The 27,314-nt window shown below is 39.6% G+C and overlaps 1 protein-coding gene and 1 long non-coding RNA gene across 33 annotated transcripts in view; one reads left to right on the top strand and one right to left on the bottom strand.

Moving 5' to 3' along the window:
* The window catches only part of LOC127969144 (uncharacterized), a 41,646-nt gene that overhangs the window by 12,333 nt on the left and 1,999 nt on the right, over positions 1–27,314 (bottom strand). The gene's annotated exons all lie outside the window — the stretch shown is intronic.
* LOC127969142 (transcription factor 7-like 2) overlaps positions 3,085–27,314 on the top strand; it is an 85,744-nt gene continuing 61,514 nt past the window's right edge. For 4 of the 32 annotated variants that reach the window (XR_008156223.1, XM_052570877.1, XM_052570883.1 and 1 more), the window contains exons 1-3: positions 3,085–3,865; positions 3,999–4,065; positions 4,226–4,350. Coding sequence is in view for 30 of the 32 variants with exons in the window: in XM_052570877.1 (XP_052426837.1) it covers positions 3,677–3,865; positions 3,999–4,065; positions 4,226–4,350 (381 nt within the window). In the remaining 2 variants the exon portion in view is untranslated. The remainder of the gene's footprint in view (positions 3,866–3,998; positions 4,066–4,225; positions 4,351–27,314) is intronic. The other 28 variants (XM_052570868.1, XM_052570866.1, XM_052570863.1 and 25 more) reach the window with 12 other exon arrangements.

Genomic DNA, 27,314 nt, shown 5'->3' on the forward strand with positions numbered 1-27,314 from the left:
TTAAGCTTTTTTGTCTTCACTACAAGCTGTTTTTGACATTAGTATAATTTATACAGACTATATGAAAACTGTGGGCAGGAATCGACGGTCTGCTGAAAGAGAGAACATTTGATGCCGAGGCTGTGCTCGAGAGATAACTCTGGGGTCATGGGGTCATCCTCTGAGTAATGTAGGTTTGGTGTGATGTCAGAGAGTTTCCTCTGTGTGTGCCTTGGCTCTGATGTTCGTTGTGACCGCAGAGTTGAAGAGATGTGAAACATACACTCTGATGCGCCACTTCAGGTGGCTACGTATTTGTATTGCTCCAAACCTTGATAAATGGCTGTCGCGTCCATGTATGAAAAGTCTGCTGTCTGTTTTCCTTTCCCAAATACATTTCCCACTATGGAGAATTTGACAGACTCCAGGGGTGAGAGACATGTTCAGACGCAGTTAGCGCTCTGGATGGCACTAAGTGTTTTAACTCTCAAAAACAGCTTTCTAGGTCTAAATCCTGATGTGGCGATCCAAGTTGGATTCACAGAACCAATTAAAGGACACATCTCTGAGACAAATCCTGTGATTTATAAAATAAAATAAAGATGCACTGTAAGGTTAGACTTCATTTAGTACTTTATTAATCTATTAACATTTCCATTCCATCAAAACTAATTTACTCGCATTCAAATGATTGCGTTCTGACAGTTCTCTGACTGTAACACAAGTTTTTCAATGCGCCCTTAAAATATACATTATAAAATGAAACTTTGCATAATGTTGTAAAGAAAATAATTTCCCTATTGTTGGTCTCTGCCTGCAAAACATGAAGATCCATTAGAATCGCATAATTGTGGTTAACCACGTCATTATTCATAGGATAAAATCCATTCATCTGAGCTCCTACAGGGAAAAAATGCTAAAATGGTACGCAGAGGCTCTCTCACAATGGGGAAATTTGCAATTGACTAAATGCGAAAAGGTTAAATGCCAAGTTCCACTTGTAAAAAGTAAAAAACTTTTTTGTTTTATTCAACTAGCTTAGAGGGGATCTGGCATAAATCATGTTGTATTCACTATTAACCCAGCTTTTAGAATGCACATATTGTTACTCTGAAAACAACCGGGAAGACCATTAACAGAGCCCATAATATGCTAATTAAGAACAGAGCCATTTCATCCAGCAAAGGAACACGCAGGCATTGTGGGTAATTAGCAGTTTGCACAGACGCAAATACCAGGTAACGTTTTACACTGAACGCAGTATGGAGATATCAGGGTAAGTGTGCAGAAACCAAAGCTTGTCTCTTATTTTATTGTCAAATCTGAAATGAGCATTATTTTCCGTTTTTGTTTACTTGAGCGTGATAACATTTTGGCACAGAAAGCATAGGTCAGTCTGAAGCGTGGTTTAACACATGGATTGGTCATAGGTTTAGATCCAGCAGGGAAATAAATAGAGCAAGGCTTGGCTTAGCAAGGCTGATAAAACGCACCCAATCTAAGTGAACTCTCAGTAACCTGCTGAGGCAATCCAGGGAGATGCTAGCTAGGAGCTCAGCTGCTTTGGTCTGGTATCTGCAGGCTCCAGACTTCTGAAGTCAAAAAGCAATGGGGCATCTTTCAGCTGCTGACAGCACATTTTAAATACTGAGTCGTTATTGTTCAATCATATTGACTCACTCTAGAACAACTAAGGATGCATATCTATCCCATAGATCTTATATTTATAAATAATTTCAAAGAATGTGAAGATACGTCATGCTGCATTTCTGCAACTGTTTTGGGAGATTATTATAATCGCAAATCATATAATTTTGATATGTTTATGAAATATTATTTTTATTTTCTTTTGTCAGTTCTTATATTGCTGTCTTTGTAAAATATATGGGTGTTTATATTAGAATACATTTTTCTAATTATTAGGAATAGAAATTTTAACATTTAAACATTTATATAATGTATAAGAATGCTCTGTATTTATATTCATGATGCCAATACAGTTTTTGTTCAGTGTATTATATTATAAAGGCAACACCGCAAGGTCTTACAAATGACATTACTGCATAATTCCACCAGTGAAATGCAGGTATATAGGGAAATGAATGAAGCTCTCTGATACCTGTGTGACCTCGCCTGTTAAAATGGATGTAAGGAAATGGCTCATTTAAATATTAAATAAGTAACCAAATACTATGAGTCAGCAGGCTGATGATATCAGACAGGGATACACAGGAAAACACACAGGAATGTCTTTATAATATAATTCATAACTTATACAATTTTGGGAAACTGCCCATAGTTTTTAATTTAATTTAATAATCTTTATGATTTGTACATATATGTATGTATACATAAACGTGATTTAAATCCAAATTCAACAAATCAGAAGCATATGCCCACAAACAAATACAAAAAAGTTTATTCTTGCATTTTCGTAGAGAGGAGGTATGCAAGAAGAGTTATTCAACCCCCTTCCTCTTGTGTTTATTCTCAGTTAGCCTGTCCATCTCAGATTTCCAACAGATTTCATATGTATATATATATATATATATATATATATATATATATATATAATTTAATCACTTATTTTACATAAAACAAACTATTTAGTTTTTATCTGTATATAGGAAACTATATATGCATGTACGTGTTTATATTTCCTAAAGGGAAAAAATGTATGCATAACTATCCTATGTATTAGGCTACCTTAGAAATTTGAATGCACAATTTAAAAAAAAATGTTAAATCAAAGTTTAAAATCTGTAGTGGCAAATTACGTTTTTTGACGACAGATGTTGATATAGTGATAAAAAACAAACAAACAAACAAACAAAAAACAAAAAAACATTTCAGTAGGCTATATAAGATTATATAGGCTTTGTAGGATAATTCCAGTAAATTTTAAATCACCAATGATATAAATGCCTTCCAAGTCAAGCCTTTTTAAGTAAACTCGTTTTGAAGTGATGCTTTCAAAAACAGGATTGATTTAGGGCATTTCAGAGAGTATTGTCATTGGAGTCCGTGTTTGGAGCGAGTGGGATTATTTCAGCCCACCGACATCTCCTAAAACAACCGCAGAAAATAAGGAAGCCGATTTGATTCTAGCTGTGTGCCGTTTCGCCGCTCAGAAACATGCAGACTACCGCACAAGTGAATTCCGCCTATTTTCCCATTCATTCCTGTACAAAAGCAAACAGGGGAGACTTGCTTTAACTGTCCTGCTCTTCACCAAAAGCTCTTTTCCTCTCCCTCTCTCTGCGTTTCTCGCTCAAACCCTTTTCCCCCTCCAGTACTTTTTTCCTGCCCCTCTCTATTTATGAAAACGTCACTTCAAGTCCCTCCCTGTTTGAATCTCATTAGGTTTTTTTTCTTGTGTGTTTCTCCCTGTCAATAATCCCGAATCCAGACTCTCTCTATTTCCATCCCTCTCTATCTGTCAATCAGCGCCGCCTTTGAACTGAAAACCACTCCGACCAACTTCAACTCCCTCAATCCGAGCGCCTCAGCTCCGTCTCCGGCTTCTGTTTCTGCCAAGATTGCCCTCTTCTTTTTGAGTTTTGAACACTCACCCAGCCAAACGCCACTGCGAGTCCCTAAACTTAAAACTCGGGATTCGGGGATCACACCAAGATCAAGGGTTTAAAAACTTTTGGGTGTTTTTGGCCCCCCGCAAAATTAGCGCTCCTCGGGAAAAATGCCGCAGCTGAACGGCGGTGGAGGGGACGATCTGGGTGCGAACGATGAAATGATTTCCTTCAAAGACGAAGGCGAGCAGGAGGAAAAGATCTCGGAGAACTCCTCAGCAGAAAGGGATTTAGCAGATGTCAAGTCTTCTCTCGTAAACGAGTCGGAAACGAATCAAAACAGCTCTTCGGATTCCGAGGTAAGTGACAAATAATCCGCGACCTGTCCACAACTTTACATGCACTTTTCTTGTTTAAACACGCTGCTAACTAGCTAACTATCTCCTCGCTGTGATTATTCAATGCATTCCCTGTGTTTCGTTGCATTTCAAGGCGGAAAGACGGCCTCCGCCTAGATCTGAAAGTTTCAGAGACAAAACAAGAGAAAGTTTAGAGGAGGGTGAGTGCTTGTTTTCTCTAAAACAGCTTTATGCAGAGGACAACAACACGGTGCCTCGGTTCCGTTTGCTTCTGCACAAACGTTCAAAGTTTTTTTTTTTCCTTTTTTGGGAATGTAACTTAAACTAAAAGTTTTCCTCTTTTCCCCCCCGCCATGTTAGCTGCGAAAAGGCAAGATGGAGGGCTGTTCAAGAGCCCACCGTACCCGGGCTATCCATTTATAATGATTCCCGACCTCACGAGCCCGTACCTCCCGAACGGATCGCTCTCACCCACCGCGCGCACAGTAAGTGTTTTTACCGTGTTTCTGCAGCCACATGCACATAGCTAAAGCACCACGTCCATGTTTAGGGATTGCTTTGGTCGGCTCGTGAACTTCTGCCACACTTCACTCCTCACTGTATACACTGGCACGCCGTTCCCGCGGATCCGCTGTCACTCTGAACCAACGCTGCCTCGAGCGCCGAGTACAGTGGAACGCATTATGTGCTTTCATGACGTTCACAAACACACGGCCACTGCAACTTTTCACTCCGTTGTTATTTTTTCTTCTCATTTTCCACGACTGTGTTTGCATACTTGGCAGGTTACCTGCGTTTTTACAGTGTTATTTATTTTAATCGTTTGTTTAAGTAATAACTAGTGGATTCGCTCGTTTGATTCTAACTAACGACGTTCAATTTAACGTTAAAGTAGCGGCTGTCCCGGAATTTCTAAAACTGCAATGCACAAGAATGTTTGAATTCATAATAATAGTATTGTTATAACTATCGTTATTATAGTTATGATTTTTACACTTGAAAAAAATTGTGTTTCTGTAATTCTAAAGCATTTAACCCTTAAAAATGTAAATGCTAAGTTTAATTGCAGCTTTAATATATATATAAAAAAAAATGAAATCAAAGTACTGCTATAGTTAGGCTACAGTCTCCGCATTTTCTGCCACTTTCTATTTAATTATTAAATCAAGTAGAAATGACTGAAATTATTCTGACAGTTTAAATGGATGGAAACAAAGATGCTGTTATGACATGATGATGAAAACATTTTTACAGTGTGCCGCATAAAATGACACGTTATTCATTTATCTGAGCTAATTTATGACTAATTTATCCGAGCTTAACATAATACTGCTTGTGTTATTTAAAGAATGCAATGCACATAAATGTTATTGCCAAAGAGCATCATGGGAAATGTTTATGATAATTAGTGAAAGGCAGTCAATGAATTTGTGATCGTCAGAATGAAAGCATAATATTGCTCATTCCACCCCTGACACAGTTTGCAGTAAATATTAGTGTCAGGATTGTTTTGAAATTAAATAAACATTTGCTTTAAATACACATGAAATATAATATGTTTTATGCTTACATTAATAATTTGTCATGGCATGCATAATGTTGAATAACATGTGATGAGAATATACGCTTAATATTTCAGTGCTTAAACAGATTATGTTGTTTATATCAGCTGTGCATAGTTATGCATATTTGTCCAGCACTTTTTTGTCACCCGAAATAATCAATGTTGATTAGGTAGGTTAATATTTTTATTCACAATTGATATTTTATTATTTTATTTCGATGTCATTGCTACAGATATAACATAATAATGATAGGAAAATTGTGCAGTATGATCTTGCTGTCATTTCTGATTTTCATAATCAGCTCTAGGCTTAATCTGAAATGTGAATTTATGACAATGACATGTGGTGTAACCTGAAATTAAGTAAATGACTACCTTTGAAATGTACTGCTTTGAAATTGTGGATTTAACTTCAGGTATTTTAAAGGCATTCTGCTGTTTCTAGTGTCAGTGAGACATTTTTGTAGAAACATCTCTGGCTATTTGTGTTTGTCGTGGATCTAGCGTGCATCCCAAAACATGCATTTTTTGCTAATTCTGTTCTTCACTTGCTGATAATTTTTTTACTGATATAAATGCGCATTAGAAACATTCGCGTATAAATAAAAAAGGACAGAAAATTCAGAAAGCGTCAGTATGGCTACTGCAGATGTGCATTAGAAGGAAATATTTGACATATCTGTATAGCAGATTGTGAAGAATCCCAGAGATGCTGTTACCAGAGTTCATAGTCTGATAGTTCCTCTCCCTGCTGGGACGGAGCCCTGTCTAAATCGCTGGCTTATTCATTTTTGGCTACCGAGAATATATTTAGCGATCTCTCACGGAAGTAGGATCCCCGTTTGATATCCTCCCCTATTTGTGGGAGTCAGTCCAGGGCTGTTCTGACCCTCTAGCCTAAATATTCTAACCATAGATATAGTCAATTTCTTTATAGTTGTATGTTGTAATGTTTGATCTCTTACTGTAACCAGGCCTACAGATCTCAGTCTTTGACATCGTACTGTAGCCCTTCACCCCGCTTCTTTGCCATGAGGTCTGCTACCTATGAGTTGCTTGGGCGTCCGACCCACACCGCTTTGAAGTTAAAAGCCGTTGTATTCATAAACGCATTACTTAAGTAGAAGATAAATAATTCACTTGAGCATCGATTAGCTGTTGCTTCCTATAACGAATGCATGGGGCTTGTTGGTTTTAGCTGCAGATGATGTGCTTTTTAGCATTTCTTTGCATTAAAAAAAAATTGTATTTTAACTTGTATTTTCATTGATCGTATTAATCTGCATTGTTTTAAACAAGCAGATGATATATTCCAGTTTTTGCATTGATGTTTTTATTTGTTAGTATATATGGAACAGGATTTATTGATCCAGTATTTATTTATTTTTTTTAAGGATAAATTTACTACCTGCCGCATTATTAATCTGTAAGGATTTAGGTAATGGTGGACACTTTTCTAAAGGTTGATATCAGAGATTTGACAACTGAAGAAAAATTAATTTACACAGACCATGTGTCAGCTGAATTTCCCTAAAGGTCCGCTCTTGCAATAGTGATGAAATGCTTTCCCCTTAGTGTGTGTTTGACTGAAGGGAGAGAGCGAGTTTAATTCGTCTGACCTCTGAGAGCTGTAATAACGGGAGTTTGTATTTCCAACCACCTCGGTTTGAAAAGCTTCGAGATGATTTGGTAGCAATTAGCAATTTGCCGTGACGTTCTACCAACAATGCCTGGATCCTCTTTTTTTTCCCCCTCAATAAAAACTGCAGACAATAGCCACTCTTCCCGCTCTTTCATCGAGAGCAGTTTGCGTGGCGGACACACTCTACTTGTGTGTTGTGGTTGGAAAGGTGCTGGGTTGTCTGGGTGGCTGTAGGCTAAAATCGCACCTCAACAGGTCTGTGGAGAGGGGAAAGCGAGGTAGAGCAGAGGTCTGGCCGGCTGAGTTCTGGCAGGGGGCTTTACGTCCGTAAATCCGCTGGGTTTATTTACTGCCTCTCTGACTTATGAATGTTAAGATATTTGACGCCACCCCTGGCCCCATAATTCCTAAGGCCTGCAGACTTTTGGCAGAGGTTTCAGGTTTCAGCGTATAATTATGCGTAGTTTAAAAAAGAAACATAATATAAAAAAAGACAAACTTGCAACACCCAAATGCACTCTGCACTATTTAGAGCACAGATAAGGAGATGCATGGCAGAGACCTGGAATATTTCCCCCCAATTTTTTTATTTTAAATTTACTGTAGAATTTAATCTAAAAATTTCAAAATTGATTTTGTGTAATACATTTTTTTTTTTTTTTGCCAAAGATGCGTTTAACCCTAATGTAGCCCTACTTGTACATATTTTAATAAGCCGTGGCAGAATCTTTTTGGGCTAAGACATCAATAACAATGCTTTATCGTATGGATTATGTGTGTTGAATAGCCTGTCGTATGAGGTGCAGAAGATAGTTTAATGCGGATTTACAGGGATAGACTCACACCTTATCAAATTGGCTTTACATGTTAATGGCCCCTAATTGCTATCCGCAGGGGGTTCACCGAGCTACGCGCTCGCGTTTTGTGCCGCTCTCCACAAAATATACTCCCAGTTTATTCAGGAGGTTGCCATCCTTTTGTTTTGCAAATCACTTTTGTTTAGAAAGAATGACGGAAGCAAGACTCTCTTTTTTCTCTCCCTCCGCCACTCTTTCCTTCTCCTCCTTGTCTTTTTTTCTCCTCCTCCCATCCTACGCGTAAAAAAAAAAGAAACAAAAAAAAAAAAACACCCAAACGGTTTCTGTTTGCTGGGGCTTGATAAACACCCATAAAAAAAGTCCAATCTGTTTTGGATTTGTGCGAGTTAAGTTGGGGAGCAAAGTTTGGCACCATTAAACTGAAAGCAGGGCCTGTGAGACATTAGCGGCGCACAGCGCATTCTCAGGGCTTAATTAGTCCAAACTGTAATTGTTCATGGTCTGCCAATAGGAGTAATGCTCAGGAAGAGTGGAGTTGCACTAAATCGGCCCATGGTTTTTAAAACAATAAATCACTTGCATATTTGTGTCGTGATTCAGATAGAGTCCCGACCTCTCCCATCTCGACATGTGGTAAATTGTAAAGTCAATGAATCGCAGATGTGGGTGGGGGGGGTGGGGGTGGGCCGTGAAAGAGTACAGTACGGTTTTGTCAGTGCTTGGTAAATGAATGGAAAAGATTTGTGCTGTAAATATTTACGGAGATGGGTTTTTTTTCTTATTTTTTTTTTTTCTACTTGCTGTGCTCAATTGTCTTTTACGTTGATGATTTTGGCCAGGCTGCTCTTTATGACCGTGTGTGAAAATAACCTGGTGTTTTTTTCCTTCTTTTCTTTTTCTCCCCTGATTGTTTCTTTCTTTCTCCCCGTGTCACGCTGGTGTTTTTTAAGGCAGCGTTGTGTATACACGATTTTCTGCACTAGTTCAATAGTTAATGAAGGTTTCTTGTTCGTATGTGGGCTGTTAAGAATTTCGTAATCGTATATTGCAAATAAATAGAAATAGTCGAATAGTTTGTTTTTAAAGCTGCAAACACAATCCTGTCCTGTAAATGATAAATGGGGAACTCGGATAAATGCTGTTGTAAATTCTGCGTCTCGTGGAGCTGCATTGGCTTAGCAGCTGTGTGTTGTTGACCCCACCCCTCACCTCTCTCCTTTTCACCATTTATTTCCATACACAAAGATCAACACAAAGATTGTAGTCTACGACTGGAATGCAACTTTTCATCTGTTAAATATAGTCCTTGCTGCACATTGAGGGGCTCCTGAAACATGGAAATGAAATGACTCTTTCTCTCTCTGTGCACATGCACCGTCTGCAGGCCTGTGCAGCTGTATGATAGCTGCGTGTGAATTCTTAAATTGACAGGCAGATTTTCCTGACGGGGTGTGTGATGCGGGTCAGAACGCCAGTGTTGAAGCCTTTTGAGTCAGTGACTGTTTAAGAAGAACTTTAATATTGATTAATTACAAGAAGTGCAAGAATTTAAGACAATTTCCAAATGGAAATCTATGAATGTTCTTGTGCTAGTACCTGCCATTATATTTAGATGTTTTGGCCGTTGATTTAATTTTTAATCTTAATAAACATATAAATGAATAAATAATCAGGTGTTAAAAAGCCAGCATTTTTTGGTTACAATACAAATGGTTTTTGTCAAAGCTGTCAAATGTGCACATTTGCATAGATTTCATTTACAGTAAAGTACAGAAAGTCTTCAAGAGAGACTCAGATCGTTAGATCACAAAATATTTTAGAAATGCATTTAAGATAAGATAAGATATGTAACTATGCAAGGGCTTTATTGAAATATTTTCATGCTTATTTAAAAAAAAAAAAATCATTTTCTGTATTGGCACATATCTTAAAATCCTGGCTTTAAAAGGCTATTGAATATTTAAATAATTGCCCCGGAAAAAGAGATGTGTTTCATTAAACACATTTTGTGACAATGGAGGTGCATGTTGTCACACTGTGTGCACACTATTAAGACTTTTAGCACAATTATGAAACAATAAAAAAAAAAAGGAAACATAGAAGAATATAATACTTCTGTCCAATGAATATTGTAATTTGTGCATTTGGATAATTTACTAAATTTAAAATGCATGTTTTATTTGTTCCTGAATGTATGCTAGGTGCTCACGCAAAAATATGATAGAATGGGAATTTTCTAAGTATCATATAAATATTATATAAATGTTATAATTTTTTTTTTAGATTTTATAACAGGATATTTTTGGATATCTACTTTGCTCTGAAGGAATGTTTTAGAGGAGTTTACCTTGTGCAGTATGCTGGACTGGAGTGGGGGATTAGGAAAAGCGGGAAAAAGCGGGGTCGATTTGCCCGCCGTGGCATAGTGGGGGAGATGGAAGACGGAGAGGAGGGAGATGCACAAAGACAGTCTGAATAGGGCGCATAATTGCTGCTAATGTGGGGGCAATGAGAGTGGCGACAGTTCCTGGTTAGATGTCCAAACAATAGAGCCCCCAGGCCTCACATTTATCTACTACAAAAAAAAATGAAGGAAAGAAAAAAAACACAGCAGGGACTGAAAAGCGACAAGAAGGAGGTGACAAGTTTATAGTCATGTTTGATGGACAGGCCATGTGTGTGGCATCCCCACCCCCCACCTTTTAACCTTTATGAATCAGGCTAAGTTATTAATGCTTCCTGATTCCCGCCTCGTCATCAAAATGTCGGCTGGAAGTTCTCCAGCATAGAGGCTTGGGTGACGCTGGCGGAATTTGGTTGCACTGGGCTTTTGTTTAGATTGGAACGTGCTCGGGTTGGGCCAAAGTGCACACACATGCTCTCTGGAGCTGCCATCTGACTTGTATGCTTAATGATAGGAGTGCACAAATTTCCAGTGAAGGAGCATGTGTGCATTTTGTGCTCATTGGCACAAAGTCTTTTTACTGGACTTTATTCATTATCAGATTTTAAAACAACTTTAAGACATGTCATATGTCTGATGGACCTCTAGTACAGAAAACACAATGACATCAGACTGTGGTAAATATCCTCCCCTGATAAAAAGCCTGATAGAGTAACCATCACTGTCTTCACACAGGAAGTCTGTCACTGACATACATTTTCACTGAAACTTCTGCACAGAACTTTAACAGAAAAACAAATTAAAAAAATGCTTATCGGCATCTATTTTTAAACATGAAAGTAGGACAAAGTTTTCTTCATTAAGGCATGTTATTGAAGCTTCTAAAAAAACCAGTCAACGTAAAAAACCAGTCAACGTTTTGCTTCAGTGTTTATTATTCCATCTTGTGAAATGTTTCTCTTTGATAAGAAAGTGAGCTAATTTAGTGTCACACCGGCAAGTTTGTCTCCTAGCTCTGATAGCAAAATGAGATTCTATAATGTTTCATTGCAGAAGGTGAAATCCTGTTTACGTCGATAATCTGCATTAATTCCTGGAGATATGTCGGAGGCATTTTTTATGGGTAAAGCACATAATTGAGAAAGTAATAGGTGATAAAACTCAGCCCATGTATTTTTAATCTTCTAATTAAACTTTTAATTGCCAAGGGATAAGCTCTGAGCAGGGCCCAGAGTGTGTGTGTGGATGCACGTTCATGTCTGTTCACTAATGAGTTTATTGCATGCTTGTTTCTAGCAAAGGTACTGCATTCAGAACTGAACAAATGGTGAAGGACATTTTCTACCAGCATAGAAAGAAATTAATCCGCTAATCGGGGTTTAAATTAAGATTAGAGGTACAAAATACCTAAATTTGCATGCTTTATTAGAGGTACATGCTTGATGAACTTCATAAAACACATATGGGGGTTTGTGGTACAGATCTTCCCGACTATCAGAAGATAACCATCCCATGCGTTAAATAATGGTTGTGCGATGGCGTTCCTGGAGTTTTACATTATGCTCTTTTACTGGCCATTTCCTGCTGAATGGCTGTCAAACAGTATAGATAATATTTCAGATGATTAGCATTGTGCGTTTCACACACACTGAGACTCACATCAAATTAGAGGGAATTGTCTACACCTCCAGCGCGCGCATAATATGTTTTTATCGCAGACAATAGGAAGTGTTGGTGTGTTTGTTTGTACATCTTCACCCTTAAGGATTAGCCCGGATCAACTGTCGCTGGCTACATCTCATTAGAGGACGGTGTGAACACTCCGTACGGTCGATTCCAAAATGCAGGGAATTGACTTCCCTCGCTGAACGAATTGTCAATTGCATTGTGAGCGAGGGTTGTAATTGAATGGAGGTGTATCTTTGGCCGGCTGCCCCTAGGGCTCCGTGAGTTTGATCAGTGTTAGCCAGAGGTGGCAGATGTGGTTTCTGATTGCAACCGATGTCCTTTCACAGTGTTAAGATCTGACCACTGACATAGAGGAGATGTAATTCAGCAGACCTCAGAGTTAAATAGAGATGATGACTGCTTGCCAGTCATAGTGAATTGTGATCTCTCTCCACCGGCTATCTGCCGAATGGAAAGATTTAGCGATGGGTAGGAGTGTTTTATAAGGAAAGAGAGTTTAATCCTGACCTGGAGCAGTTTTCTTTGACCAGCAATCAGTTTATGTGAGGCTGGTTTGGAATAGGCAAGCGACAGTGGCGGCGCGATGTTCGTCTAGATGCCCTTTAGAACCGGCAGTATTACTTTATCTTCAGCTTTACAGCACCTGTATCTTTATGAGCCATCGCGCTTTGCATTTTTCAGATATCAATAAAGATAAATTGCCTGCTTTGTCATAGCATGGGGCGTCGAAGTGAAAGATTTCAGGTCACCGAGGGGGAAAATGATCCAGCGTTTGAGAACTGTGTTGAGAACCAATGAAAGCTTAAAACTCAACAATGATGAAAGCTTAAAACTCAATGATGTGGAGGCCTTGACTTATCTCAAGTTTGTTTCTTCATGTTGAATGACGTGTGTGATGATGTTCCTTAACTGTGTGTGCTGTCTTGTGATGTGGGAGGTGAAGACGGGAAATGTTTGAGCAGTAGTCCGTATAGTAGGTTGTCTAAGCCATGATCTTAAGGGAAGGAAGTCCCACAGTGTTTACATAGCCCAATTGTCCTGTGGGCCCTGGAGTGTCTAATGCACTACTGTTCAAACACTTGTGAGTGAACAGATGACCCCTGCAGCAGCCTTCGACACAAGTGCTTTGTCGGTCTTACAGAGTATGCATCTGTTTATGTGTGAAAAGAAGCCGCAGGTCCCATTTCCTTGGTATTCTGTTTGCTAGCACCTAGTGGTGTGGATGAGTAGTACTAAAGACAGCAGAGCTCAATTCATCTCGGTAAGCAGGATGGCAGACATGGGGTGGGGGTAGTGACAGAAGACCCCCTCTTGCTCCATCAAACCATGCCAGACATTGACATACGGGGGAGTCATCAAACTAATTGTTGTTTGAATTACCTGTTATGATCTGATGACAAATCTCCTCCTCTCCTGCCATTGGAGCAGAAAATGTAGCCTGGATTGGCATGATGTTAGCAAGTGTGTAAACCACGCTTCAACAAGATGGATAAATGCAATTATTGGCTAGGCCAGGAGAGGGAAAATCCATTTAAAGCCCGAAACGCTAACCAGGGGCCGTGGTTAATTCATTTGGCCAATTTGTGGGTGATGTACGAGTGTCGTGGCACATTAGTCAAGGAGAGAGAGAGTGTGTGTATGTGTGTATGGGTTTACGCATGTGTGTGTTATCGGGGGTGTTTCATTGGAGCTGTCTCCTTGAAGCACCTCCTTTTTCCCATCAGCCCCCCTCCCCCCCTTCCTACCCCGTCATTTCAGTGGATAATACAAATGGGGCATGAGCTCTCAAATGACAAAAAGATGCACTGAGAGCAAAAGAGCAGGATTGCAGTTCAAATGAGCCGGGAAGAGGGCCACGCTCCGTAAGGCGGCTCACTCAACGTGGCCTAACACCCCCCCAGAGTCTTCAATCATGGCTAGTCAACCAACTAAATCACTCAGGGTGTGAGGAAGACAGGTTGAGGAAGCAGTACTTGGTTAGAAGCTTAGTCATTCCAAAGTAGGGACCTCACTGACCTAGTTTGACTCTGGCGTTCTTCATGAACTCTCCTAGGTTTACAATTAAGTTACAATTACTGTATAGAAACTGCTATTTACTTGAGGCATGCAAAGCTGAGGCCACTCTGACGGGCGGCTTGCCATCACCTCTGCATGCCCATTTCCGCCCATCTCATTATCCTTCTGAAAGACACGACAGTATTGAGCAACCTTTGAAGAGGACTGTTGTCTTCCCCTTAAAGGACAGCAAACAGAAAGTCCCTCATTCTGGGGAATTTCTCTTTTTGTTACTTCACATGGGTAAACAAGAGTTCCTCTCCTGAGGCCTGTCAATCTGCTTGGCTTACACACTATTGATTTAGAGCAGATGAATATCCTCTACTCCATTAATATAAAGTCTCATTGGTGAGAAACCACTTGACATTATGCAAGATTTGTGGTATGCAAACACGGTGGTCACAGCCCGGGGAACACTATGAAGAAAAAGGCATTGGTTTACAGAGCTCGCCCGCAGATTGAACCAAAGTCTTTTATCAACTCTGAGAGCAAAGGGAAGATTTTGAAAGCAGAAAGGTGTGTGGGCGCCCTCTTGCCCAAGAGTCTGTACTTGGGTGGTTGAGGACTAGGGCTGTGTATTTTGATATAGGGGTTGAGATACAATATATTTTGATACATTGCAATACAGTAAGCAAGGCGATATATTGGGATATTTTTCTTATTTTAGGAATAGAATATATTTTTAGGAAAGCTGTCATTAAGAACTCACCACCATATGCAAACCTTAGCAAAAAATAAATACATAAAAATTGTTTAACCAGAACATCTACATTTTATCTACATTTGCAATAATCAGTCCCTGTAACATTCAACGTTATTGAAACACTTTTTGTGCAGTATGAGTAAAGCGGAAAAAACCAAGTGCTTGCAGGATCCTTTAGTTAAATGTATAAAACAGTTTTTTTTTATAAAAATAAAAATGTATAAAATGTATTTTATAAAAAGACCATACATATTTTTCGACCCTGCTTAAAAGGTTCACAGCTTACTTTTACAATTTTGACATACAATGTCATAACATTTGATCTGAATTAATTTTTTTTTTTTTACATCTGCTTAATATGAATGAAATATACATTTCTTTCAGGATTCCTAAAGAAAACAAAGCAATTGTACAACAATTAAGTGAACACAGATGTTGAACATTCTCAGAACCTTTCAACTTGTTTTTCACAGGTTTTTCAGTTTGTATTTATGTTTGAGCGAGCACCGCCCCAACTGCACAAAACGCACCCACCACGAGACAAAGCTGCAGCCGTGCGGCGACCCTACCGCTCCGGCCGCGGCATGCGCGAGGCTCGTCACACATTTCGCAAGCGGTGAAAGCAAGGTGCCACCTGCATTGCGGTCCCGGGCGGACGTTACCGTGAAAGCCCAAATGATGTCACATTTTAAGCTTTGTACATCGAGGCGGGAACTGGAACAATTCTTTCATCCTCCATTAATGGCAGTGTCCTATATTAACACTAACGATAGTGGCGTGCCTTAATGCTAGTATTTTCTGTCACTGTTTAAGTTCAGAGTTAAACACTGCTTTCTAGCGGTGGGGATACGAACTCAAAATGAAACAGTTATTATAATTTTTTTTTTACATCGATATTCCAATATTAGATTTGGTCACCTGACTGTGTGCTTCTCAGGCCATGAGGTCAGGAAATCAGAGCCGGCAGGGAAGCAGCCAGCCCTGTGCCATTCTCACAGCTGCTGTGCGGCCTTACACACTCGTATACTCAACTCACTTGCCTCTGGGATCGGACTCCAGGAGTGCAACAGCACACTTGAGAAGAACCACTCATGTTGCTTTTTGTGGTCAGATCTTACTGATGCTACTTAAGTGTGTGCAAATTTTATGTTGACAGTCATTTGGTTGCTTCTGTATTATTACAGAATGAAGAACCAGGGATACTTTGGTGGAGGTGACTTCTGTTCCCTGAAGCTCTGTTGTTATTAAAAAAAAAAATAATTTCAGTAGCATCTACGTAAGTAATTCCCAGAATCCTCCTGACTGCAGACAAGAAATTATGATTAATCCCACTGAGCATGTCCCACGGACCCCTTTCTTTTTAGGCATAGTGGTTTGAATCTCAAATTCCCCTTTTCAGCACTCTTGAGGTCCTCTTCTATCTCGGTATCTACCATGTCTTCAACACACAAGAACAACTGCATGCAGCGGCCTATTGACCGATAGTCAGGAAAGGATTAAAACTGACAGCTTGGAAGTTTTGTGGGTGTTGCTTGGATCACTTTACAGCAACGGACATGCCTCTAGACACAACTGCTCCGGTTTGTAGGGAAGCTGCCAGTCTTATCAGGTCCAAGAAGAGGACAAGTATTTTAAACAGCCATTCTATATGAACTAATTTAAGTTGGGCTTAAAATAATTGGATTTTGTGACCGAGTTGTTGTCTTTAGCCATGACCCTGTGCCCCCTGTCTTATAGTAGCTAAGAAGCAATAATTAAAACCCTAAGTCTGGGAGCGCAAAGACGTAATTCTGCCTTTGCCTCGTTGTGTTTAAGAAATGGAAAATGTTAGTGTTATGTTATGGTGTGGCTTGAACCCAAATGGTTAAATGTAGATTTACTGCTCCAGTGTTGGGCCGAGGAGCTGCTCCCATCTGCGGCACAAAGTCTAGCCACCCAGCATGGAATACGACACCCTGGGGCCCAGCCAGAACATGCACCAATCAGACATACATTAACACCAAGCAACACAACAGGTGAGCAGTCAGGCCCTGCTGCAAGCCAAGAATACAGGCTCCAAATATTTTTATTGACTTTCTTAAGGACTATGGCTTATATACTCATTACTCTCTCTAAGTTTGGAGTTTTGTATCAGTTCTGTCAAAAAAATGTTTATGGTAATTATTTGTTTATTGGCACAGAGGTGCGTCTCTTTCCCAAATGATGTCGCAAGCTGTAATTTATGTTGAGGGAGAGATTGGGAGATTGCATAGTTTAACGCTCGGGGTGCTGTGGTCTGGGACTCTGGAAGAGGCGACCGCTAATTGTTGACAGAAGCTATGGGCAGAGGAAAAGAAGAGGGAGAGACAGACAGAAAGAAAGAATGGGTGAGTGAGTGAGAGAAAGAATGAATGGTCTCTGGCAGTAAGGTTGTGGACTCTATCTCAGTGTTTGGTTTTCAGGAAAGAGTGGATTCTTGGGATGTTCCCTAAAGACAAACGGCGGTGCTGAGCAAAGCCCATAAACCAAACATGCTCCCTCTTTTAAGAAAAGAACTCTCGTCACTTCTCAATTGTGCTTGTTATGTGGTTAACCAAACCAAGTTGGTTGGAAATGCCTTGTCTGGTAGAGGAATCATATTTTTTCGTTTGTTTTTTCACAACAGATAATACGGGTCTGCATTTGCTTGCACTGATTAGAATATTATTCATTTAAAACAAATCCGACTTTACACTTCCCGTCTTCACGCCGTCTTGATCTCTGTCACAGATGCTCGACAGGAGGGCACATCTGCTTTCGCTAGCATCTCGTGCAAATCCCGCTCGGCGGTGTTGTTGTGTTTTGCTATAATTTAGCAAATAACATCAGTAATGATTCAATTGGGCATAAAGTCATTGGGTGACGGCCTGTTTGCCATCTGTCTGATGGGATTACTGTTTCTATGTAATTAAAAGTGTGACCCCGTGGGGAGGATGGTGGAAGGCACAAGGCTGAGTGGTACACCCGCTAAAAGGAGGAGGGGCAGCCTTAGTTCAGCACTAAAGATAGTACGCGCAACAGAGCGCTGCAGAAGTTCCAAGCTCTTTACATGGATGTGCACAAACATGGATGTGTGTCAGACCCCTGGCTCGTTTAACTTCAATTTAGTTGTGTAGAGCAGACACCCAAAGTCGGAGTGATCCCTGTGTGCATGCAGTGTGTCGGAGAGAGGTGGGGATGCGGGCTCCTGCTTTTACTCTGATTTCACCTGGGGTTTTGTTTGGACTCTTGAGCTTCAGTTTCTCTTGGACACTTTCCAGAGACTACAAGCCTGGCTTTTTTCAAGGCTCCCTCAGAACTAAAGTGAAAGGCCCTGGTCAGGCCTGGAATTGGATTTCAGATTTGATCTTGTTGAGCGTAGTAAACAGAACATTAAAGGCAAGAACATGGTACCTAATGAGTGGATGTGTGTCTGGGTGTGTTTGAGTGATGCTTCCCTGCCACTGCCCAAATCAACAACATCCTTGTTTCTCTTTTTATCTTATATCTTTATATGTATACAAACATATACAAAATTTTTTTATATAAAAAATAATACTAATATTTATGGTTCCAGTTTATTATTGTTATTTTAACTGTATTAAATAATAGTAATAGTAGTAGACCTATAACAGTGATTATATAAATTAGGGACGCACCGATACCACTTTTTCCAGAACAAGACCGATACTTTCATTTTTGGTGCTTGTTGATACCTGTATTTTCACAGCATTTGTAATTTTTTTCTTCAAATATTGTGTACAGAAATAAAATAATAATAATTATAATAATTAGGTCTGGGCAATATGGCAAAAAACGTATCACTATAATACAGTGAAAGTTGAAGAAACCAAAACAAAATAAATATCTAAATATAAAAATGTATTTCTTAGTTTCTGCATGCTTTAATTAGTGATATTGTTTCAAATCAAGAAACAGGTTTGGGTTGCTTGATAATATTAAGAATAACAATATCACTTTTTGACTCTTAGAAATGCACATTTGATAGTATCTTGAGTTAGGATGCAGATACAAATTTTTATTCATTATCAAAATCAGTAACATCTGTAAAAATTGCAGCAACCTCGGTTTTGTATGGTTAAATTTATTCTTTTTTTTAAATTAAGCTTTGGTCTCCCATAGAAGCATACATTTAAACTATGATAAACACCACCGGTTAAAACCACACATATAGGTATTATGGTATATAAAATATAACTTTTTGGTATTTAGGTAGCCTATTTTCATGAAAAACAGTAGTCCAAAACATTCAGTATAAAATGCACACATGCAATATCTTAATCACACATACATGCTACGATAATATACCATTACTCCTATGATAAAATTCATTAGGAATCCATGGTAAATGATGGCGATGTGTAGATTGAAAAGCCTTCTGATTTTCTCGTTGCACACAGTGTTTTTCCTGATTTGGCTATAAACTAGTTTAAAATCACAATGGCATTTGTGTGCATCGCTGATTTCAAGCACTTCACACTGGATCTCACAGCACTGCTTAATGCTTGCGTGACCAAGTAAACATCTGCTCTAGTGAACTTACCCTGCACGGCAGTTTGAACTTTGATCCGAGCCGATAAACGGTCTGTGCGGCGCGATTCAAATGAGTTGTGTTGTTTCGTTCTGCTTTTAGCATAATGCTTTTAACATTATATTGAACATTTCTCGAAATCTTCATATTGTTTCATCAATGAAAATTATATAGTCATAATTATCGTTATCTTATCGTCTCCTCACCATATAATTATAATAACAATAATATTATGGACCATGTTATTTGGTTTCATTTAGCAAACAGATATTACCTTTAGTTATTTCCACCCTTAATTATAGCTAAACTTTTGTTACTTTCACTGTTCATTTTAATGGTGCATTTAGCTGCTCCATTGCAGCAGCTCATTACTGTAATCACATAATGCAGGGAACCACTCATTATAAATTATACAAGTGCACGCATACTATTTTGGTGATATAATTTGCTTCACATGTAGAGTACACAGACCCTCTCTTATGAGTAAAAACCCGAAGTATACTTTGGCCTTAAAGCAAGATAAACATACGCATTGCGCGCACATTGGTATTGGTGCAGAATGAGAAAAATGCTTACAGCCTAGCGCACTTCACACTGATTGATTCCCTTATGCTTTAAATAAAGTTGTGTATGGTTGACGTTTAAAATAAATGTTTATAGTGAATGCCCCTATAAATTTGTTTGTTTTATATTTACGATTTAGTTTTATTCCAAATGCATGCATTAATGGAGCGAACAGCAATTAAGATCATGAAACAGAAGTGTGCGCTCTCAGACTCTCTCTCTCGCTCACCTTACGTCAAATAACTTTAGTAACTTGTGCATTGTTTTACTTACTTGCATTTGACACATCCGACCAAACTACTAATTTTTCAGTGATGTCTGTGAGATATTCATTTGACAAGCTCGCGTATCTGTGCAGCCGCGAACTCAATCCACTCTGACACACTCTGCTTGTCAGCTTGCGCACATCCGCTATACGGGTGTGAATATAGAATGTTTTACATTATATTAATTACTTACATGCACTTCATAGACAACCTTAATCTCTAACAACTCCATTCGGCTCTCTGTTGTTCTGTTTTCAGTGTAAAGTTTTCTGGACACAGCCCTATTTGCATTCTGTTCGGTATTAGGGCATTTTTATTAGAATAAGAGCGAAATGTCGTGTCCGATATCGGTATCGGTGCATCCCTAATATAAATAATACATTTATATATTTTTGAAAAAAGTTAGATTTTTTTTTACATAAGTATAAAAGTAAAATATACAGTATAAAAGTTAAGTATATCTATGTCTCTCCTATATTCATACACAAACAGGATGTGGGTTTGAAAAAGACATTAGAAAAGTAACCAGGAAAGACAGGATGGCGCGTCTCGATCATTTAGTCTGGCAGAAAAATAAAGTTTGGTGAAGAAAAATACTCGAACAAACAAAAATAACTGGCTTAATTAGCATGGCAGGCTATGGTGCTGACTCGGTGTGGTTGACCAGGCATGACCAAGGTGGCACTGGCCATGGGCATAGGGCCAAATGTACAGGGAAATTACAGGGTGCCCAGGCAAGAAATAGAGACTGTGCGGCTTCCCTCTCATATTTCGCCATATCTCTAGCGTAGCTACATATTTTAGCATGCAATAACCCTTGGCCTGTTTTCTGGACTTATTTGTCCCCCTTACAGCCTCTTTATTTCTGCCTTTTAGACCTTTTCTTACTTTCTCCCCCACCCCTGCCATTATGTCTTTTTCTCTCCTCCCAGTGTGTACTCTGATTACCTCTCCAAACTGGCAATAAGTTGATTGCTTTACAGAGATGATGTAAGCCCTTGCCCTAGGGTACATCAGGTTGGCTTTCGCCTGCTTTATCTTGTAAAGCCTAAATTAACAGCTGGTTTGGTTTGAGTTCTTCTGGATCTGACTAAAGGATTAGGCTTCGTTCTCATGTGAGTCAATCTGGTTTGATTTATTGCAGGTCTATCAAAAAAGATCAATGGAGGCCCTTTTGAAAGTAAATCCTTAATCGCTCTTTGCACTTACGTGTCATCATTGTGAGTTTTCTCTCCCTCTTTCTCATTCCCTGCCTGTCTTCCTCTGGCTCTCTTTTCTCCTCGCTTTTTTTTTTTCATTTCTTCTTGGGAACACAGCGATCGGGAGTGTCAGTGGTATTTTGTTGTTATACGGGATGGATTTTTTTGCTCTCATTAGCCGTCCATCAGCGCAGCTCATATTGAAGCCCAACTTTCCAGGCGCTGGCCCCGATGGCAACTCACAATTCTACCTGTACGTGTCTACACATCCCAATGCCCACAAAACCTATGGATGAATGAGAGTATGATCATTTTAAAGCATGGGCCCTTGTTTTTAATTTTTCTTACTGTCATTTTCAAGAGTACCTTACAATCAGATTGGTCAGCAGTTTAAAATGAAGTCCCAGCATCATTTTATTCATAGGGAAATTCATGTAAAGTTAAGTCTTGGAACATAACGCAGTTCTTAAGAAGCATTTTGAACTCCATACATTGCATTTTAGAATTGTGACATTTATAAGAGGTGCAGTGGCCAAAGGTGTCTGGTTGGCACAAATGTACATAATGACAATAAGTGCAGCAGCCCTTGGATGACCTGGAAAGTGAAACGGGATCTGCTTATCTTTAATATTCCTCCCCTCTCATTCCCAGTTTCTTTCACTTGTTCATTCTCTCCATTCTTTTAACAACAGGCCTATTATCCACAATCATTTTTTTCCCCTCCCTCTCAAGGCCATGACTCTTAAAGAATCTGGTGCTGGAGCGGAGACACGGGCATTGCCTGCCTGACGGGGAGCCATACAAACACACACTGACCCACTACGACCGGTAATTGTGGTCAGACAGTATCTGTGTATCCACTTGAAAAAAGAATCACGTATGCCGTTTTCAAACACAAGTGAAGGGGAATGGGTAAGACGGTCAGTATAGCAGAGCAGTAGAAATTATACTGTTGTAGAACTAGTGAGTAATTGAGAATTCAAGGTCCGGAGAAAATGTGTCTCTTTCTTTTCCTCATTAAGTGGTCCTGTACCAAAATGGCACACTTACAATCTCAAGGACTTGAAAAAAGCTGCATATCGAAGTCCTTAAAACTGTAGGGTGTCCTACAGTTATTTTATGCTTGAGAAGGATCATTTTAGTTAATGAGTTCATTCATTTTGTTGATTTCAATGGACCTGTTTAAAAAAAGTAATCACTCAAGTGTTCACAGAAGTCCCTGCATCATTTTACGTGTATTTTTTGATAGTGAAATTAATAATTATAATTATTGACATTATTTATTTATTGACACTATAGATGTTTTCAGATAAATTCTTTTCAGAAACAGATTTACTCCAATGAGCATGTTTAACTTTTTTTTTTTTTTTTAAACCTTTTTGAAAGAAAACTTATCAGGCATATCAGAGATCACTATTCCTGCAGCATTTCTTCTGTTTTCAGTACTGTCCCCCCCTCATTCTTTACAGACACAAATATTGTGTATTGTGGCGTGTGTGATTCTTCATGTGTGTGTGGTGATGAGAAAAGCTTAGGCAGATCGATGTCAAGTTCAGGTGTGTCCTCCTCCCTGGCTGGCAGAGCAGGGCCGAGGGGCCGAACAGGCAGGAGGGAGGGAGGGAATTGACAGGGTACGTGGGAAGGAAGAGCTCGCTGTCAGCCAGACAGACCTCTTAATCCTATAGCCCTGGGGAAAGGGTGTGTGTGCTTGCACGTGTAGACCTATATTTGTGTGTGCAAAATTTTCAAGCAGGGGTTAGTTGGTTTAAACCCCTCAGCTGAGCCTATTGTTTCCTACATGTGGGTCTTGTGCCTGTCTTTGTGTTGTTTTGTGAAGGACAGCGTTTTATATGGCCAGTGTTTGCTGTAAGTCAGACGTCGTCTTGTATATTTATGGGGAAAGGGGGTGGAGTAAGTGGATCTGTCAGTGAGTTATCATACACATTTTGCGCCCAAAAGCCTTACTTTCTCTTGGCACGCCCTCATTGTTTTCAACACTTCACTGTAAAAAATTCAGAAAGGAGCGATTGCATCACCTCCAGAATTCATTAAAGTAAAGCACACTATTTAGCCACATTCCATACAAGCCTGCTGTCTCTAGTACCCTCTCTCTCTCTCTTTCTCTCACTCTCTCTCTTTTTGGCATAGACTTTTGCATATATCACCGGCTGCCAGGCTAAGAGCCTGGGACTTCCCCACGCCACACTCCAAGCCTTTGATCCCTTGCTTTGGAGGTAACATCAAAAGGAAAGGCATAGAAAGGCAGCTACTACTGTGAAGTTCAATGTTCAACTTGATGGCTTGGCTGAGGGCTTTTTTTTCCCTGTACTGCTTCCCCCAACTGACAAAAACACACAGTTTGTAGCCAATGCTTTTTTTCCTGTGCATGTTAACCTTTATAGAACACATCTGTAAAAAAACAAAACCCACCCCCAAAACCATATAAATCTGCATGTCCATGTCTTGCAGCCTTGCATGAAGGAGGCTTTGGAAATGGAGCCGGAGCATTGTTAACGCAGCGTTGCAATGAGTTGCATCAAAATAAATGAGTAGATTGTAGAGAGGATACAAGGCAGAGAAGTCAGCTTCATGCAAGTTCATGTGCACACGTCATCATCAACTGTCAGAGTCTGTTATAGGGTGAAACAAAGCATTGTGAGTTGGTTTTCAGCACACTATTATGATGAAACAAATGATGTTGTAACTGAACCATTGCTGTTTATTAAGGTCCTAAAGCTGCTGTCAGACTAGAATTTCACGCTTTTCATACACATGGAAACATAGGACAACAAAAACTCCAACTTATTGTCCATTGTAGTGTCCAGGAAAATTTGCATGCTCAAAGTCTAATTTGACCAAGGCTTAAGATATTTCCATATTGGGATGTTTCCATTAAATTTTAATGTTAAGTCCTGGTCTGTTGGTATTGCTACTTCGACGACCAAGACTTCCTTGATCAGCCAACTTATCCACAAATGCTATTATGTTTTTCATTAAATACTTTACAATGCTGATCCACCTTGAATTGGCATAAATCTACCTGAGTCAGATAAGGCACACTGTTTATTTAGTCGATATGAATTCATGCATCTTAAGATGTTTTCTTTCATCAGGGAGAGAGTTGCATGAGCTTGACAGTATAATACAGGTGCATCTTATACATCTTATGAATAGACCTCTTAGACTTGACATGTCTGGCATGTGTTATTGTTTAGCTAAGAGTAGAGATTAGTTTTCACACTCACACTGCTTTAGTCCCAGCTGCGTCCAGCTACACATGTAGTTCAGCATCTCATCTGTGTAGAACTGAATCAATCATTAGCGAGAAGGGGGTTGCATCGAAGACATTTACCTGAAGATTTTAGATTTGAAAAGAGCTTATATACAGTCAGTAAATTTGCTTATTCTTGTTCCAGTGCCCTGTGACCCTTCTGTTAATGGTTCGAGAAGACAGGTCTGTGGTTTGCCCAAGAAAGACAGAGAGTTGCTTAAAGAGTGCATTAAAGATTCAGCAGTAATTGCTGTGTGTGATGGTGTCTGTTGCTGCTGTTTGTGGATGGATGTCTGTAGTAATTAACAGAGAGGTGGAAGAGGGGTTATGTGTGTTCGTGAGACTTTTTTTTTTTTTGGTGGTGGTAGGGGGTGCATTATTACAAAATCATTACTACAGTTTATTTGGAGGTGAAGGGTGTTCTTCGTGGGGTGCAGAAGAGAAGATAGGGGTCACACCATCACCCACGGTGCTTTGCCCGTGGCTCCCACCACATGACCTTCCCTGAGTCTTATTGTCATCTGTGCCTCCTCCATTTTAATGAGCTATATTAACCAATTCTTTATTTATTTATTTATTTATTAGGGAGCAAAATAACGGCATTGTCCCTGATGTTATTTGTTTTATAATGCACAGGTCAGTGGCATTGTTACTCTTTGCCTGCCTTATGCCAGTAAAAATGATCAAAAAGTACCCAATGGATACATAACCAATCAACAAATTAAAATTTCATGTAGTTAAGAGCGAGATTGGTCTGAATTGACCTGCCTGTAGTATATGTGGTAGATTGAGCACGTTTTGATGTTCCTTGAGTATGGTTTGGGTTTGTATTATAGGGTAAAATCAAAAGGGTGTCCTACATTGACGCTTTTGACCTGCAACCATTTTGAATTTTGAGGCAGATAATGGTGCTCAGATACACTCAGGGACCAGACCTTATGAATATGGAGTTTGCTTCAAGGTTTATTTGTGTGTGTGTGTGTGTGTGTGTAGGTTGAAACCCGTTTGAAGGTTGTTGTTGCTGCAGGAGGTGAAAGTAGTTTTTATTTTGAACTTGAGAGTGTGCACTAGTGTGGTAATTACCTCCTCGTGGTGGCCAGGGGTGACCCCTATCTATACAGTAAAGCTGATCCACAGCCAAGAGTGTGTGTGTGTGTTTAAACGTGAGGTCCAAAGTCCAAACTCCATGCCAACCCAATGTTAACTCTGCAGAACCTGTGAGCAGGCACACCTAGCGCTAAGCCCTGCGCCCAGGCTGAAGATCACGTAGCTGGTAAGTAGGTCAGTGAATGAGATTCCACGGGGTAGAAATGAGACCTCTCTTGGTGTTGAAACACTGCAGGCTGTGCAACTGTGCAGCTATTGGGTGTGTTGCTAGGCCTTAGCTGCCTGAATATCTCATTATGGGCCCTGCTGGAGGAGACACCAGCCACGAAGAGTAAAGCCTGCAGGGCTATTTATAGACTGCTCTTAAGGGGCCCATAATCACCCAGAAGATAGAGAGAAGAAGAGGAAGAAAGAGTAGAAAGGGGTGGGGGGGGGGGTTCCAGTTATGGAAATAATCCCCAAAAAATATACTTCAAGAGTCTCATCAAAATAATTGTACCCAACCATATAAAATTACAATTTTATGACCAAAAGGAAGCCTAGTTGCCTTCCTCACAGCAAACTAAACACTAATATTGGGCTAATGTTGTCTCACATGATTAATATTCTTGAGACAAAATTTAAAATTTAATGTCTCCTTGAAATAAAAAGAAAAACACTGCCTAAAAAGACACATGAACTTGTTCCTGCTTAATAGAAATATTAATGGATCAGCAGTCCTTTGGTGTGCAATCACCAAATGCTATGTCAGCCTACTTGGACTTTAATAGAGGAACACTGTCACCCTGTCCAACTGTCTCCATGAGAGACAGTTTGTTTGTTTTACTGCCTCCTCAAGCAAGGAGGACAGCTGCTCTTAAAGAGCTAGCTCTGGCTTTGAGGCTTGGCAGAACTTCTTTATGGCCTTACTTATTCGTAGTATGTGCACACTAAGACAGTACCTAACACATTCTGAGCGCTTCAGGTGAATTAGCTGCTGTTTGTCTAATACACAAGCCAACACCTGCTATGTAAACAGATCACAAGCATGGCCACCTGTATCTCGTGCTACTGTGTTTGAGATGCTGGATCAGATAATAATAATTTGCAAATTGGGAATGGTTTAACTAAAATGTTCTTGAACTATCTCTCTTAGTTGAAGAGATGTTGAGGTCCTTGCATTACTGTGGCACTTGAAAACTTAAACAGATACTTCACCCAAAAGAATTTGGGTGAAGTATTTTGAAAGAATATTTTGAAAGAACATTGAGGTCCAAATCATGGAGCCGCATTGGCTTTCATTGTTTGTACATACAGACAGACAGTCAATTTTTGGGTCAGTTATCTCCCTGTGGGATAGTAGAGTTAGCCAAAGATACTTGTGCCATTATTGTATTGAATGTTTTGTACAGATAGCTAACTTTAAACTCAAACCATTTTTGTGTTTAAACTGTTGTTCTGTGCCCATTATAGCACCCCTTGTGGCAGTGCTGAGAGTGCAATGTGCATTCATGCTATTTTATACAATTTCTGAACAATACATGAAATCAAGCTTGCTTAGCTCGAAGTGTCCATGTTCAAATACTTTTGTAGAGTATGTTTTAGACTTAAGTTTCAAAAGGTACCTGCCTCGTCAACT

The sequence above is a fragment of the Carassius gibelio genome, chromosome B12 (assembly GCF_023724105.1).
Source record: "Carassius gibelio isolate Cgi1373 ecotype wild population from Czech Republic chromosome B12, carGib1.2-hapl.c, whole genome shotgun sequence".
NCBI lineage: Eukaryota > Metazoa > Chordata > Actinopteri > Cypriniformes > Cyprinidae > Carassius > Carassius gibelio.